This window comes from Myodes glareolus, chromosome 6 (genome assembly GCF_982192425.1).
Source record: "Myodes glareolus chromosome 6, mMyoGla1.1, whole genome shotgun sequence".
Lineage (NCBI taxonomy): Eukaryota > Metazoa > Chordata > Mammalia > Rodentia > Cricetidae > Myodes > Myodes glareolus.
This window is the reverse complement of record NC_142031.1, coordinates 97,430,685-97,446,985: the sequence shown is the minus strand read 5'-3', so window position 1 is coordinate 97,446,985 and position 16,301 is coordinate 97,430,685. Positions and strand designations below refer to the sequence as shown.

At 42.0% G+C, this 16,301-nt stretch overlaps 1 protein-coding gene across 4 annotated transcripts; it reads left to right on the top strand.

Annotated features, from left to right (window-relative positions):
• Positions 1 to 430: 430 nt before the first annotated feature.
• On the top strand, positions 431 to 16,051 carry Ypel5 (yippee like 5). 4 transcript variants are annotated; one of them, XM_085691261.2, is made up of 3 exons: positions 431 to 585; positions 11,833 to 11,997; positions 14,188 to 16,051. In XM_085691261.2, exons 2-3 carry the CDS (start codon positions 11,857 to 11,859, stop codon positions 14,410 to 14,412), a joined length of 366 nt encoding a protein of 121 aa, XP_085547387.1. In that variant the 5' UTR covers positions 431 to 585; positions 11,833 to 11,856; the 3' UTR covers positions 14,413 to 16,051. The 4 variants fall into 4 exon arrangements, with proteins under 4 accessions (XP_085547387.1, XP_048272000.1, XP_048271998.1 ...); XM_048416043.3 differs by lacking the exon at positions 431 to 585 and adding an exon at positions 1,328 to 1,478; XM_048416041.3 differs by lacking the exon at positions 431 to 585 and adding an exon at positions 1,754 to 1,910.
• The last annotated feature ends 250 nt before the right edge of the window (positions 16,052 to 16,301 follow it).

Here is a 16,301-nt window from a genome sequence, read left to right as displayed (position 1 = left end):
TAAGGACTCGGCCGCCACCTGGCGACGCCGGGGACTGGCAAAGAGTCCCAGGCGCAGCAATTAGCAGGGCGGAGGCGTCTCCTTTAAGAAGCTGACTCACGTGGACGCTGTGTTGTGTGCGCTCAGCTGGGATGTGGGGCGGGACCTCAGTCTCACCACATTGGCCACCTTGGTCGACAAGGCCGAGTTAGCCTCCTTGATTGGCTGTAAGAATGCAAAGTGTCGAATTAGAGGCGGGACGAGCGGCGATGAACCCGCCCATCATCTGCGGCTTCGGGGCGGGGTGCGCGGCGGAGTGTTGAGGAGCAGGAGGGGGGGGGGGTTGAGCCAGGGGAGGGGCGGGGCGCGACGGAAGGGGCAGAGTGCCAGGGCGAGGGGCGGAGCCTAGAAATGAAGGGGGCTGTGGGCCAACCGGGAGAGCCGCCTGAAGGGAGGGCGGGGCCACGCCGGGTGATTGACGCCGAGGTCCAACCGGGGAGAGGCGGGGCCAAGGCCTGACTAAACCTGAAGACTTGGAGGCCGAGGGGCTTCGACCCAGCTGAGAAGCGAAGAGCCGCTGGCAGCGCCGATCTCTTCAGCGCGCAGGTGAGTACGGTGGCAGGCGCTGAGCTCGAAGTCGGCGGGGACCCGGAGCCCTCGGGCCGGCGGCTTCGAAGCCTTCGAGGAGCGGCCCGGGGCGGGGGCCCAGGCAGGAAGTGCCTCTTCCCCCTCGCCACTCGTCCGGGGTCCCGGCGCGGCCACCAGGGCCCGTCGGGACCGTAGAGCCGCGGGCCGGGCCGTCGCTCTTTGTGAGGCCGTGGCGCGGCGGCCCCCGTCGGCCCGCCCCCGCCGCGCAGCCGAGCGCCCCCGCGAGCCCGCAACAGACGCGACCCCTTGGCGACCCGCGGCCCCCACCCGCCTCCCCGCCCCCCTCGGTGACCGACGCCGCGGCCGCCGCTCCGCGGACAGCTGGCCCGGTGACACCCCCACTTCCTCGACCGCCCCGCCCCCACGGCTGCCATCCCCACCGCCGCAGCGTCGGGGGCGCGCCCGGGCTTCGCTCCGGGTCGGCCCGCGGGCCCGCGCTCCAGGGCCGCGCTCGCATCCAGCCGGCTGCGGAGAGGCCTGACTCGCGCCCCGGTGCCACGGCCACGGCCCCTGCCCGCCTAGTTGTCAGCCCTCTGCCACCCTGCCCTCGGGTCCCTCGAGGTCCCTTCGCACTCGGGGCGTGGGGACACGGCTGGGGGAGCCCGCGCCCGCCCAGCTGTTCCGCCTGTGTTTGTTGTGCCGAGGAGGCCCCGCCGCCGCCGCCGCGCTCTCCGCCTTGCGCCCGGCGATTGGCTGACAGGCATCACGTGGGCGCGATCAGCTGGGCCGGCTGCGGGCGGTCGGCCTGGCGGGGACCCCAAAGCTGGCTGGTGAGCCCACCTAGCGGCTCCTCCCTGCTGGCGGAGGTAGGCACACGCCTGCGCACCCCTTGGTTTCACGCTGCTGGGCAGGTAGGTAGAACGACGGAGTATTGCCAGCGGGAGTGGGACGCCACAGTAGTACAAAGGTCTGGTTAATCTCCCTTTGGAGTGGCAGTCAGGGAAGGTGTGCAGCTCATTTATTTTTAAACTTTTTTTCTGTTTACAGAGCCCTGTTGGAAAACTGAGGATTTTTATTTCAGGTGTCCTCTGACAGATGGAAAAATCTCGAAGTAACCACAGTCTTAACCTTGCTTTTGGAAAATAAGTGAACTTGCTGGTGAAGTAGCAGGCATCATAGAAAGCCCGTCAGACAGTTTTGCAAGCCACACCGGCAGGGTTTGCAGCTGCCTTCCGACATAGAGGAAGTCAAAGTCTTTCAGTGTTTCTAGGGTGCATATTTGTGCCAGATGTGAAATGCCTTGATGTATTCTTTTGCTAAGAGTTAATCTCACAGTATATTAGGTAAGAAGGAAATCCCAGAAAATGTGAACTCTTCTGTCTGGAAGCTACCAATTTAGTAAAAGGTTACAGACCGATGACTTGAGAAAAAACACGACGCTAAACGTTGGAATGTTATGAAATGAGTGTCACAAAAAGTTCAAAGATGACACAGTGAGACACCAGGAGGAGGAAGTCGCAAGTATTGTGAAGAGAATGACATTAGGCCTAGAAAATGAAAAGCCAGTGGGTTGATGCTGGCCACATGGGCTTAGGAAAAACAGCCTGGAACTTTTACAAATGCAGGAAGATGGAGCATGCTCGATTTGACGGACGGGTGTGTGGTGTGTGTGTGTGTGTGTGTGTGTGTGTGTGTGTGTGTGTGTGTGTATGTGTGTATGTATGCATGCACACAAGCCGGTGTGTGTAGTGAAGCACAAGGTATTTTGTACTCCGGAAGAAACTAATGCCCTTGTTTTTTGGTAGAGTCCTATACTTCGAAGACCAGGCCAAACTCTTGGCAGCCTTCCCTTATTGTCCCTGGTGCTGGGATTCCAGGTGTGCCAGTTAATGCCCACTTCATGCCCTCATCTTGCCTGTTCAGTACAGATTTACCCCCTTAGTTTATGTATAAAAATCATCTTATCACTCGGAAAGGCACATAGTGAAATTCATTCAATTTGTAAGGGAAACCAAATTGGATTTTTTAAACAGTAACTTTTCTAAGCACGCTTGGTGAAATGTATGTGGCTTTCTCTAAAAGAACATCAACTGGAACTTTTCCTAGTCTCAGTTGTCTTCTCTGTCAACTAAGGCGATTTAAAAACAAAGCGTTTTGTTTGTTTGTTTGTTTGTTTTTTTAAAAAGAGGGTGGTGAGAAGACCCTGCAGGTAAAGGTGCTTGATGAAAGTCTGACAGCCTTACTTTGAGTTCAGGGACCCACATGGTAGAAAGAGGACCTGTTCCACAAAGCTGTCCAGATCTCCATGTGCCCCACACAATTAACTAAGTCCAATTAAAAATGTCTAAATTTAATAAGGAATAAGACCTACTCTAAACCCTATGAAATGTGAAACTACTACTAAATGTATATTCATGAGATGTGAAGGTAGTCCTAAGTGTATTTATCTAGACTCTCCTTTGTTTGGAGTGCCTTGATAGTTATGTAACTATTTAAATTAATACTATTTCCCTGATAGTGCTGTGTGGTAACAAATGTGTAATTTGGGAACTGTTAGCTAGACATGAATTTGCTATTTGGCACTTTATTCTAGAAACCAAACTATATTGTAGCCATCCAGCAAGAAGCTTTCAGTATTGTATCACAACAAACAGGAGGATCGTGTTTGTCTTGCCAAGCTGTTTTTGGGGAGATGACCAACTCAGATTATTTGCTGACTCACGACTAGCTGCTGAGTTATGTGACTGGTCTTATTTTCTAATGACTAAGCAGTAGTCTAGGAATACAGTCAGTATGGAAATTGCTTAGCAAAACATAAAATAAGCCATTATCTTATATGAGAAGATCAGACATTTACTTACTGTCAAATGAAGACCCAGTCCCACAAACAGGACATCATTTGGCCCAGCAGAGTGACTTGATACTGTTTTGTAAGAGGATGGTATGGCTTTCTTATGTCATTGATACTTGGCTCTTGCTAACCAAGTACAAAAGTAAGAAAAATTGGGCTGGGGATGTATCGTTGTGGTAATGTGTTTTCCTAACATACATAAGGTATTTGGTTTGATTTCCGGTATTACAAAAAGGAAAAAATAGATTTTATAGATTGAACTGTTGTTTCACCATGTAACTTTTAAGTAGAATATTGTTAACTTGCTATGAAAATAGTTAATGAAACTGCAATAGCATCTAATGTTTATTACTATATTAATAGTTATTCTAGTTATTAAAAGTTTTATGGTTTTTGTTCTTTCCTTTGTTCTAGAGAGAAGAGACTGAAATCCAAATAGGCACTCATTTATTCACGTGAATCCATTTTAGCAGAATCAAAAACAAACTACTTCTCAAAGGGGCAGATATTTGTAACTTCCCATACTGGAACCCTGTGTACCAACCTCCTTATACACACTTATCTTTCCCCATTTGGTGCAATGAAAAAAACCCCTCTGCTCTGTCCAGAGGTTGTGGGAACACTGTGATGGGTGTTTGTGAAAATGCCCCAAAGTTACAATTCCTTAACTAAGGAATTGTCTTTCTGAAGAGGACATTTTTGCAAACAGATGCCGATTGTTCTCCCTGGTATTTTTAGAGCTAGGAAGTGGTACCTCCTTAGGCTAAATCCATTTGCCAGGATTGAGACCAAACTGGATTATTAATTATAGGGAAGGCAGGTACCTATTTTAAGACTAAAGTTGAGACACTAAGAACTTGACATCTTAGGTTTCTAGCTTTTGTCCTGTTTATAATTTCTGTTACCTGGTTATTTAACGTGGGTATTTAATGTGGCTGTAATTAACAGGAGGTAGGGCTGTTACTTGATTTTTGTATCCATTCTGAACCCTGCTTTAGCATCTGTAGTGGGGCAGAGTTGGAATGGGATATGTAGTCTACTCTTATGACCTTTATTTAGCACTCACTGTACAGAACCCTGTTCTCAGGATATAGTATCTCCATTTAGATATTTTGCTGTTGCCTTTTTATGTAGGAAACAGGGTAGTTTGTTAAAGTTTACAAGGGTATTGAGGGAGGGGGAGCTGAAATATACAACCAGCACCTGACTTTAGAGTTTAAGTAATCTAGGCCATGCTGTATATGTCTTTGGGGATGAAGCGAGGAGGCAGCAGCTGGATATGTGTTATTAATTTGAATGATCGTCATATAGTTGATCTTCAGTATGCTAAAGTGGTTATGGGAAGCTAAGAATTTTTGTTTTTGAAACTGGGGCTCTCACTGGCTGGTTCTAAACTTTAGTACTCTGCTCAGTCTTCTGAATGCTGAGATTACAGGCCTGAACCACTGTGTCCCACTCAGAATGCCAATGATTTTAGCCAGAAAATCCATGAATAAAATGGGAATGGAATTACAGTAATTTGAAAGCTACTTCTACCGATCTTTAGACCTGACTGCCAGCTAAGTTTCTGTTTCTGTTACAAGCCACCAGTTTGTACAGTCACTGCGTAAACTCTGCTGGTAGCTAGAGAGCAGTTAAGTATAAACAAAGTGGGCCTGGAGAGATGGCTCAGCAGTTAAGAACACTGCCTACTCTTCCAAAGGTCCTTAGTTCAATTCCCAACAGCCACATAGTGTCTCACAATCATTTGTAATGAGATCTGTTGCCCTCTTCTGGCTTGCAGAATACTGTATACATAATAAATAAATAAATCTTAAAAAAAAAGTATAAACAAAGGAGTGTGGCTATGTTTCAAAGAAACTATCACCACTAAAATATTTGATGTTTTCTTAATGTTTTAAAAGAATAATTTTATCTTTAGCATGTGGGCAGTTAAATTAGAGGTGTGCTAGATTTAGCCAGCTGACTCTGGTTTGCTGACCCTTGTGTTTTTGGTTTGGGTTTTATTTTATTCTGTGTGCATAAATTTTTTGCCTGCATGTAGTCTGTGCCCTCGTTTTGCTTCTGGTGCAGGTGTAGGCCGTAGAGGGCATCATATACCCTGAAACTGGAGTTAGAGATGTTTGTAAGTCCATATATGGGTGCTGGGAATCAAACCCAGGTGCCCTGCGGGAGTGGCCAGTGCTCTTAACTGCTGAGTCAGAACAAACCAACAGTGAAATCCCACACTTCAAAGGAGCCAAACAGGCTTCTTAGATAATCGTTTATGACCTGTAACTAGGGATTTATATGAACCCACCATGTCCAATTTTTAAAAACATTCCTTTCTAGGGACATTGTATCATTGTATCATAGGCTCCTGAAAGAAAAGTGTTTTTCTCTTTTAAGCTTACAGATAAATTGCATAATTAATTTTTTTTAAGATGGAGATCCTAAGATGTAATTACTTAACCAGAATCTTCTGTTGCAAATGAAAGTTAGGAATTCTAGGATAAGGGTGCTTTTTGGGAGAAGAAATTGAAGATAATACAATACCTAAGTTGTTTATGAACTTCACTGTATTTTTATCCTGGTCCCTCACTACTTCAGATAATAGCAGATAAACTTAAACAACCAAGTTTAATATTTGGAACTATGCAAAAATACTGCCAGAAGGGCCTTACTTATGTGCGTATGACTTAATATTGTACTGGTTTAGCTTGGAGTGTTGCAGTAGACAAAATCATAAACAATTTAATCCATACTCTTAACTGAGCTCTCATTTCAGTCATAAGTGTAATTTCAGCACAGAAAAGTGTCAAATGATGTGTTTCTGCAGTGGGACAGTAAGGTGCTGTGACAACTGAAGAGCCAGGAGAGTCTGTTAAATCAACTAAAACAATTAGCATGTGTAGGAAATACTTTTAAGTGCAAAAAATAATCGCTAGAGGCTAGAAGAAGGGACTAGCTGCAGACCAGTTTGTGAGAATTTTAGGAGGCAGAGCCAGTTTGTGGTGATGATGATACAACTTCATAAACTTACAAGTAGTCATAGGATAATTACCTGTGAATAAGCTTATCACATAATGAGGTATTTCTTAATAAAGTGTTTGGGGTTTTGTTTTCTTTTGGTAGTCTGGAGAGATGTTAAATATGGAAACCAAGCTACTCAAATGCTAGCAGATACTCTACCTCTGAGCCACACTATTGGCCCAATAGAAATTTAGGATCAACAGTCCTCCACCCCCAATACTGGGAATCAAACCTGGGCCTCATGTACTAAGCAAAATGCTCTTTTACAGAGCTACATCTTGGACATTTTCCAAGTTCTGTCCCTTCCCTTTCATTTTTTAAGTTTTTATGTTTTGTTTTGTTTTTTTAAACTCCACATTCTTCTGCTTCAGCCTCTAAGGTGTTTAGTTTTTCTGTAAGAATCATCTCTAGGTAACTCCATCACTTGGGAGGCTGAATCAGGAGTACAGTAAATTCAAGTTAACCCCGACTACATAGTATGACCGGTCTCAAGTTTTTTACAGCAAAAAGTTTCAGCATTTATAGAGAAGCAGTTTTGTAGAGCTTTTAGAAGTTGGTGGCTAAATTGTATTTCTGTTTGTATTTTATAGTTCTAATCCAGCATAAGTGTAGCATCTGTGAATGTGTGCTGGGTTTAATAAAACACACTATGGCCATTAACACTCTTAGATGGAATGAGTGAATACATATGGTGGAAAAAGGGAAAGAGAAAAGATTTCCTGATCTGACGTAAGTCCTATTGTTATATTCATAGTTGTTTTCTAATTTTAGGGAGTGTGTGATTAGATTACTACTGAGTTAGGGAATTCAGGAGAATTTGTGGTCAGCCCGAGGGAGGGAGACTGACTCCAGTATCCCTAGGTGTGAGGGAAGTGAGACTGGAATAAGATTTAGTTTAGAGCCTAGCTTGGCTCCTTGTGAGAAGTTAACATGGGCTATATTTTTATGCCTAGGGTAATATATACCTACTATAAGAATTATCACAGCTAAGTGATAAGTACCAAGTACAGTGTCACATACACTGGGCATACTTAGGTCTGAGGCAGAGTCTGCACTGGCCAGGTCCAGACAGTTGTGCTGACTCTTGGCCTTTTAATGTCTCCTCCTTAAGAATAAAGTGGCTTTCTTCAGACTACTGTAACTGAACAGTGTCGCCTGAGTGATTTATAAACAATAAGAATTTATTTGTCATGCTTCCAAGAAAAAAGCACCAGCAGAATGGTGTCAGTGAAGACTTGTTTCCTGGTTTATTGATGCCCCTTTAGATGTGTCTTCATGGTAGAAAGGCAAGGCAGCCCCAAGGAGCCTCTGTAAGACCCCAGTCCTCTAATGAGGGTTCTGTCTTCATGACCCAGTTATTCCCCAGATGCCATCACATTGGTGATTGGGTTTCAGTGGACAAGTTCTATAGGAATACAGATTTTCAGGATATAGTGGTGGAATTGTAACTGGTGACCGCTTTAGTACTTCAGTACTGTTTTACTTTTTCAAACCTTGTAAAGCTAAGGCTTACTAGGATCTAATGACCATGCAGTCAGTGATTTTTGTTGACAGCATAACTTTTTGGCAAACAAGAACTATATAGTTACAAATATATATGTTTATATGTAAATGGCAATCATAATCAGGCATCATGTTACATAAAGTTCTTCCTAGATATTTTTAGTCCTGGTAATGAATCATATAATTGAAGCCAGTAAAAATACTTGGGTAGAGTAAAAAATAGAATGAATTTGAAGCAGCAAAGAAGGCATATTAAGTCTATTTACCCTCAGTACCAAATGGTCGGTCACAGCTATTCCTGTATTACTAAGCCAAAGATAGAATGATGTAGGTAGGTGGAATAAAGTTCATTTGGAACCATGGCATCTTCCATGGTAGCATCTAAGGTCAATCTAGAAAGAATTGTTTTGTTGTAGTTAAAATAAATCGAGTCTAATATTTGAAAGTTGGAAAGAAAATTACCTTTAAAACAAATCCCAGAAACTGACTGACGCTAAATGACTGCACTGAGAACTGTAAAACTTTGCTGTCAATCCTTTTCATTAAACAGTTAATGTATAATTATAAACGTTACAGAAGTCAGCTGTTCACATGTGTGTTGAATGCCTTATTTATATGGAGAATCATAAATTGAAACAGTGGTACAAAGGACAAACAAGTAAAAATACTTTTGTAAACCACAGTGGATAATAAATAAATTAGGATGGGAGAGAACAACAAAACTGCTTAACACAGTCAGTTCCTATGGGAAAATAGGTTGTGTATTCTAGTACCTGATCCCATCCCCCCAAAGTACAGGTCTTTCCACCCCAATTTTACTTTGTTTTTTTAAGGTTTCTATTTTTTTGTTTCTTGTTTGTTTATAGTGTGTGTGTGTGTCCCATGTGCAGGTGCTCGTGCAGGCTATAAGAGGATATCAGATCTGGAGCTGGAGTTAGTTATGATACAGGTGCTGGGGACAGAACTTGAATCCACTGCAAGAGCAATAAGTGTTCTTAACCACTGACCTATCTCTTGTCCCCAAATTTTATTTTATTTTAAGATTTATATCTTTGTGGTCAGCCATATATGAGTAACCAAGAAGACCAGAAGAGGGTGTCAGAGCCCTTGGAGCTGGATCTACAGTCAGTTATAAGCATCTTGATGTGGGTGCTGGGAGCTGAACATGGGCCCTCAAGAACACCAAGTGCTCTTAGCTGCTGAGCATCTCTTCCAGCAACCTAGAATTTTGTTTTGTTTTTATTTTTAAGACATGCCTTTTGTGTGTAGTCCTGGCTGTCCTGGAACTCACTCTGTAGATAAGTCTGGCTTTGAACTCACTTAGTTCCACCTAGGATTAAAGGTGTGTACCACCACCACCTGCCTTAGCATTTATTTTTAATTAATTTATTTGTGGTGTAAGGAGTGAGTCTGTGGCTTTACACATACTAGGTGATTACTGGCCTGAAAAATTGGTGTTTCCCTGGGTGCTCTGCCACTACTGCTGAGATTACTGGGATCCACCACCAATTCTGGCTCTTATAATAAGAGCTTGTATATAGTTCAAATGAAATTCGTCAGTTTTGTTTACTGCTAAACAGGCCTTAAATTAACTGTCATCCCCTGCCTCTCCCCCCCCACCGTGTGTCTGGTGTGTGTGTGTCTTAGAAAAGCAGTGTGTTTAAGGACTATAAAAGTAAGGAGTAAGCATTTCCAGAAATGCGATCTGAAAGTTAACCACCATAGCTTAAGTGTGGTGTAAGGGTTTACATAGTGTGGCTTTTCTTACTTTAAAAAGCAAAACAAAAATATAGTAGTTTTATGTAGCCTTTGCTGTCCTGGAACTTCCTCTCTCTCAGGCATAACTCTAACGTGAACTGATACATCCTGCCTCTGATGATATTTGTTACTATATTAGGTTTGGGTTTTTTTTTCTGTTTATTTGTTTTTGTTTTTTGAAGACAGGGTTTTTCTGTGTAACAGTCTTGGAAGTCCTCGAAAACTCACTCTGTAGACCAGGCTGACTTTGAACTCGAGGTCCACTTGCCTTTGCCTCCTAAGTACTAGGATTAAAGGCATATGCCTACAAACTCAGCCTTAATTTCTTTTTCTTTTCTTTGTTTGTTTGTTTTTTGTTTTGTTTTTCAAGACAGGGTTTCTCTGTAGCTTTGAAGCCTGTCCTGGAACTCATTCTGTAGACCAGGCTGGCCTCTGCCTCCTGAGTGCTGGGATTAAAGGTGTGTTCCCGGCTTAGTTTCTCTTTCTTAATTAGTATTTTTTTGTTATTATAGAGTGGATTTCATTATGACATTTCAAAAGTATCGTACTTTGTTTTCACCCTTTCACCCCATTTCCCTCCTCTGTTCCTCCCTTCAGAATGTTTCTTCTGATGACATTAGGATTGCCTAAGGGCTGGAAAAGTTCATAAATCTAAGAAGAAATAGAGTTTCCTTATTAGTTTGTAATTACAAACAAGTATTTGTATTTACAGATAAGTCTGGATCCTTGCCCCCTCTAAAGGAGAGCTGTATCAGTTCTGCTCACCATTTAACATATTAGTAAATACTTGAAACACAGGAACTAATAACACCCAGGAACATTTTAAAATGAAACCTGTGGTATATTCTTGAATATATCTAGAGATTTAAAAATCCTTCAGGAGAAATGGCTTGCAGTGGATTTAAGGGGTTGATTCTTGCCTCCTATAACTTGAAATGCTAAAGTGTGGCATGTCCTGATTTCAGAAACTTGTTTCAAGGCTTTGTAATTTATTAAACCAGCAATCACCTAAATTTCTTAATGCTGTTATGTCATAGCTGGAAAGTTCATTTTCTCCTTTTCTGTCCTGGTTGCTCTAACCTTAAGCTAGCTAGGTCTGCACCATGCCCCCCTCCTTTGTGGGAGGCAGTGGAGGGTAATGGAAGAACTTTGTCTTGGAGTTTGTGGAACTGCATTCCAACTACTATTCTGTGGAGTTGCCGGGAGGTGAGACCCTCCCAGAACTGTGAATTTAAAAGTAGATGCTCAGTAGACTTTAGACTCAGACTTAATGAAGTTAGTGCTGTTGGCCCTGGGTAGTGGTCGGTACACCAGTGACCACAAACCTATCAGTTCACCTCTTCCTCTCAAGCCACATGTCCCCTCTTGGTTTTATTTTCGTCGTATTTTGTGTGTAAGTGTGTGGTGCTGGGGTAGAAATGCCCGGCTACCAGTATGTCAGGCAAGTGCTCCGCCAATGACCTGTATTCCCAGCCCTTTCTTGTTTTAAATTGCACTGTCTTCTGCTCTATCTGATCATAGATAGATCTGTGCCCCATACCTCTGAGTCTTAAGTTATATACCACATACTCAGAATGTAGACTAACGCTAGTGCTCTAACTTTTTCATACTTCTGTGTGTATGGGTGTTTTTTTTTGTTTTTTTTTTTTTGTTTTTGCCTGCATGTAGGTCTGTGCCTTTGGAGGGTGTTGAATCCCCTGGAGTTACAGTTATGATCCTTTATATGGGTGCTGGGAATCAGCCCCAAATCCTCTGCAAGAGAAGCCAGTGCTCTAAGAGCATAGAGCCATTTCTCTAGCCCCATCTGTGTCAGTGATTTTTATGTGTGTGTGTGTATGTGTGTGTGTGTACACATAAAACAAAATTCCATTTACCTTTTGTTTGTTCCTCATACCAACCAAAAGAGAAGTGATTCTGTTCCTTGGTGTCTCCTAGTATGGTTATTACTGCTAACCTGGGGAGTCTTGTTATTTGTTCACTGTGTAGACTTTGAATCTCTTTGTTCAGGGTCATATATTTCACAGGGCAGGTGCTAGAAAAAAATTTAAGATTATAGTACATAAATAATCTATAACACCCCCCCAATAACTGCTACCAATTTTTTTAATAATGTGTGTCTTATATTTTTCCATTTGTTCTAGGTTTTAAGAACTTTAGCTCTCAAAATGGGCAGAATCTTCCTTGATCATATTGGTGGTACCCGTCTGTTTTCTTGTGCAAACTGTGATACGATCCTGACCAACCGCTCAGAACTCATCTCTACTCGGTTCACAGGCGCCACCGGTAGAGCATTTCTTTTTAACAAGGTTGGTAGAAAAAAAGCTTCATTCTTACATACTTCAGTGGATATATTTGACTGTAACACTAGATTATTCCCTTAAGGGTTTACAGATACCAGAAAATATCAGAATGGTGGCTGAAACTTACTGAAGTGGCTGCCTATTAACGTGTCTCTGGGATTTCAGGGTTACATTACTGGTACATGAGTTTATTTATGTATTTATTTTTATAAAGCCTAAATAAAGAGTTAGAAGAAGAGAGGCAGGGTGTTGTAGCATCTGTCTAATATCCCGGTACTTGGAAAGCTGAAGCAGGAAGATTGCCACAAATTGGAGAGCAGCCTGGAAGACACAGTGAGTTATAGACCAGTTGGACCAGCTTCAGCCACACAGTGAGACCCTGCCTCAAAACAACAATAAAGAAGGATGGGTCTCTGACTCTTTGGGAAATGTTCAGTGTAAAGATTAATTACTTCACAGAATTTGGAGTAAAGAGGCGAACATACCCATTCGTTAAGGAGATAGCTATGGCAGCTTATTTGTTGGAAGTGAATCTAGCTGCCTTCTCTTGCTATATAATTAATGATTGCCAGCCAACTGTCTGATTGTCATCTGACTTCTTTGGGTCTACCAAAAGGAAAAGCATTTGCAGATTTGCAAATGTGTTTCTAGTTTGCTTGGCTTTGAAATTTTGAACCATTTTGAGATTAGTTGATGTGATTGTGTACCCTGGAGCCTAGAAAAGTTGAATTTTCACATCTTTTAGACTAAAAAAAAAACCCAGATCTAATCTTGTCTTAAGTGAGTGTTTTTAGTAGGTCAGGTTAATTTTTCGCTAGAATTTGTTCCTCTGTTCTGTGAGTGAAGAAACTTCTCTCAGAGAGTCAATAGTGTGTTCCTTTTACAGAGGAGGGGTTGACACTGGCAGGCAAGCTGCCTGTTAACTGTAAACAGTCTTTAGTCTTGCTTACTCATTTACTTAAATAAATAGTCTCTTGTTTTTGTGTTAAAGTGTCAAGGCTAAATAGCTGGAATTAAGACTGTATGTATAACCTTTAAAGCCAAAATTATTTACTATTGATCTTTTAGAAGAAAGTAAAGCTTAGAGGATTGTTGGGTATTTAGAATGATTGAAAATTCTCCAGATTATTTTAGAATCCAATTCATTATTCATTATCTTTGCACTTCCTTGAAAATTAATGTATTGCATTGTATAGCTTGTGGTAGGTTAGCCTATCCCAACCTGTTTGTGTATATAAGTATGTTTTCAGAAACAAATATAATACTTTATGGAACACTGATGATGTTGTAATAGGTTCTTTGATTATCTTACATTCATCACTACAGAGTGAATTAACAACTGGATTCAAATTTATATCCCACACCTTCAATTCCAGACCTTTTTCTTCACTACAACCAGAAATATAGCTACCACATATAAATGGTGAGACTAGGACTTGTCTAGTACTTATAAAGATTGCATTAGATTGGGGGCTGGAAATATTGCTCAGCGGTTAAAGAGCCCTAGTTGCTCTTGCAGCAGACTCAAGTTTGGTTCCTAGCATTCATGTGATAGTTCACAACCATCTGTAACTCTAGTTCTAGGGGATCCAATGCCTTCTGACCTCCACAGGCACTAGACACACATGCATATATGTGGGTAAAACACTCATCCATAGGGAAAAAAAAAAGACTCTTTTAAAAAGTTCCTGATTTAGATACCCAGTACAGTGCAATTTCCAGGTTTTTATGTCCCAGAAGCATTCTTCCTTTCTTTTTTTTTTTTTTGGATGTGTGTTGTCGGGTAGGATTTGAGACAAGAGTCTCGTAGCTCAGGCTGGCCTGAAACTGACCCATATGGGTGAAGCTGACGTTGAATTCCTTCTTTCTTGCTTCTGCCTCCCAAATACTAGGATTAAAGGCCTAGGGGCACAAGCCTATCTCCGCATCTCTTAAAACCAGCCCTGGGTGGCTATCATGAGTGTAACTAACTACACTTGCTTGGTGGTTTGTTGTTTTGAGGCAGGGTCTCACTGTGTAGTGAGGCTTCTCTCAAGCTCGTGATCCTCCTGCCTCGGCCTCTCCACAATGGGATCATGGGCATGCACAGCTCTGTAATACTTAATTGTGCGTACATTTGCTTATCGTCACAGTTGTCGGCTAACTTACATGACTTTACAAGGGTTTTTGTATGTGTACGTATATTTTTTTCCTTAGGTAGTTAACTTGCAGTACAGTGAAGTTCAAGATCGGGTCATGCTCACTGGTCGCCACATGGTTCGAGATGTGAGCTGCAAAAACTGCAACAGCAAACTAGGATGGATCTATGAGTTTGCTACTGAAGACAGCCAGCGCTATAAGGAAGGCCGGGTGATCCTGGAGCGCGCGCTAGTTCGTGAGAGTGAAGGCTTTGAGGAGCATGTACCATCTGATAACTCTTGAAGAAAAAAGATAAATCCGTCTTTTCCCAGGTCTCCTTCACTGAAAACAGAAATCTACTTACATACACTGTCACCTTAGCATCAGAGTCGGATTCATGAACTGCGGACAAGAGGGTGTGAGAATCTGAGATGGAACCTTTCTTTCTTTCTTTCTTTTTAATTTTGCATTTCCCATCCAACAGCAGTTTGTAGAGAGAACTTTTGCAGATGCCGTTAATTTTTTTCCTTTTGTTTACATCTCGAGGCAGATGAGTCTGCAGTTATGTGGTGGGCTGTGTGAGGGGAAAGTTGACCCCTACAGTGAAAAGGAGTGTTTTGTGTACATTTTGCGTGGAGAATATGTCAAGAGCATGGTTTTTAAATTTATTTGGGCTTCGTTTTAAACTTTCTTTTAAACCCAGTTATTTCACTTAATTTGCTAGCTTCAAGAAGAGATCTGAATCTGTGCCCAGCGCTGGAGGCTCAGTGTTAGTGTGGCTTGTGCTGGCCAGTGTGCCATATTCTTGTTGGAGAGGAACTGTAGCACCAGAACCCATTCTTCCTTGTCAGTCCTGACCCACGATGTCACCACCCCTAGTTACTTGTCACCAAACACGTGGTGTTGATTGGAGATTTCCTGAAATGGGGCAGAACTGCTTGGCTGTCTTTCCCATGTAACTTAAGCATAGTAATATAAATAAAGTGATAGTTGGATGTTTTGGTCCTGTGTTACTTCTAAAAATACCTTATAAAAGAGCAGGAGTTTGGTAAGTGATTTTCTTAGTAGTTAGTTTTCTCACTCTTAAGCTATGTTGACTATGTATAAGGTATTTGTGTAAATGGAAGCATACTGTTTAAACCCACAGTATTGCATTTAGAAAACAGTTGAGCAGAAATTCAGTGTGCATCCTTGCATAAAGCATTAATCTGCATCTATTCTAAAAGAAGGGGAGAAAATGAAGCAGCGTATCTAAAAATACTGCTTCACAATGTGTTTCAGTCTTCCCCTCATTTGTGAGTTGACTTTGATAAGTCTGTAGACCCTAATAGTTTCTTCAAAGGACTGGTCTCTCCTTAGCATCATTTTTCCACATCTTCCCTTTGAAAGTTCACCAATCGCATTTGAACTGCACTTGATAATCTTCTATTGGTAGAGGTCAGGTTTTGACTCAACTTAATCCTAAATGTATGGCATTACAAGGTATCAGAATATGCTTCTTTGTCCAGTCCACTTATAGGCAAAGTGGTACTTGCTTTCGGTGGAATAAAGGACATTGAAATCAGCTAGTTATACAAATGAACAGATGAACATTTGTATGCTCAGTTTCCAGGTCGGCTAATAAAGGAAAAAAGTTGAAAAAGTGAAATCTTTCTGTCATTGATATTAAAAGTGAGTTGAGTATAGTAAAGCTTCTCATACTTGGCTTTGCACACTTGGTTAGGGGTATAGTTGCTGATTGAGTAGGGATAGTGATAATACTCCATTTACAGTGAGCGAACTCAACTGTCTTCAACTTGAACGAAATCTTCAAGATGTAAGAATAGTATTTGTTTCCACTGATTTCCACACTGGCCTGTGATGATATGCGGATTTCTAGTCGCATGCCTCACCTGCAGCACCATGTTCATTGCTGTCAAAATAAAGTATATTTTGTTGTGCATTGGTGCAGAACTGTTACTTATTTTTTACTGATCTATTCAGTGACCATCTTTGTCATTTTTAATCTCTAAACGTAATTTTTATTTGTTTGTTTTGAGATGGTGTCTCACTATGTAGCCCTGACTGACCTGGAACTTTCTTGCTTTAATAGCAGACTGGTCTTGAATCCACTACTGAGATTTCAGGTGTGTACTACCACACTCAGCTGACTCTGCTTTTGAATAGCTATTACTTGTTTTGCTTGACAGTGG

Excerpts from the sequence above, each read along its gene's own strand:
- Ypel5 (XM_048416040.3), top strand. The coding sequence starts at position 3,404 with ATGAGAAGATCAGACATTTACTTACTGTCAAATGAAGACCCAGTCCCA. Across the intron at positions 3,509-11,832 it reads TACTGTTTTGTAAGAGGATG|GTTTTAAGAACTTTAGCTCT; the intron begins GTATGGCTTTCT and ends CATTTGTTCTAG. Across the intron at positions 11,998-14,187 it reads GAGCATTTCTTTTTAACAAG|GTAGTTAACTTGCAGTACAG; the intron begins GTTGGTAGAAAA and ends TTTTTTCCTTAG.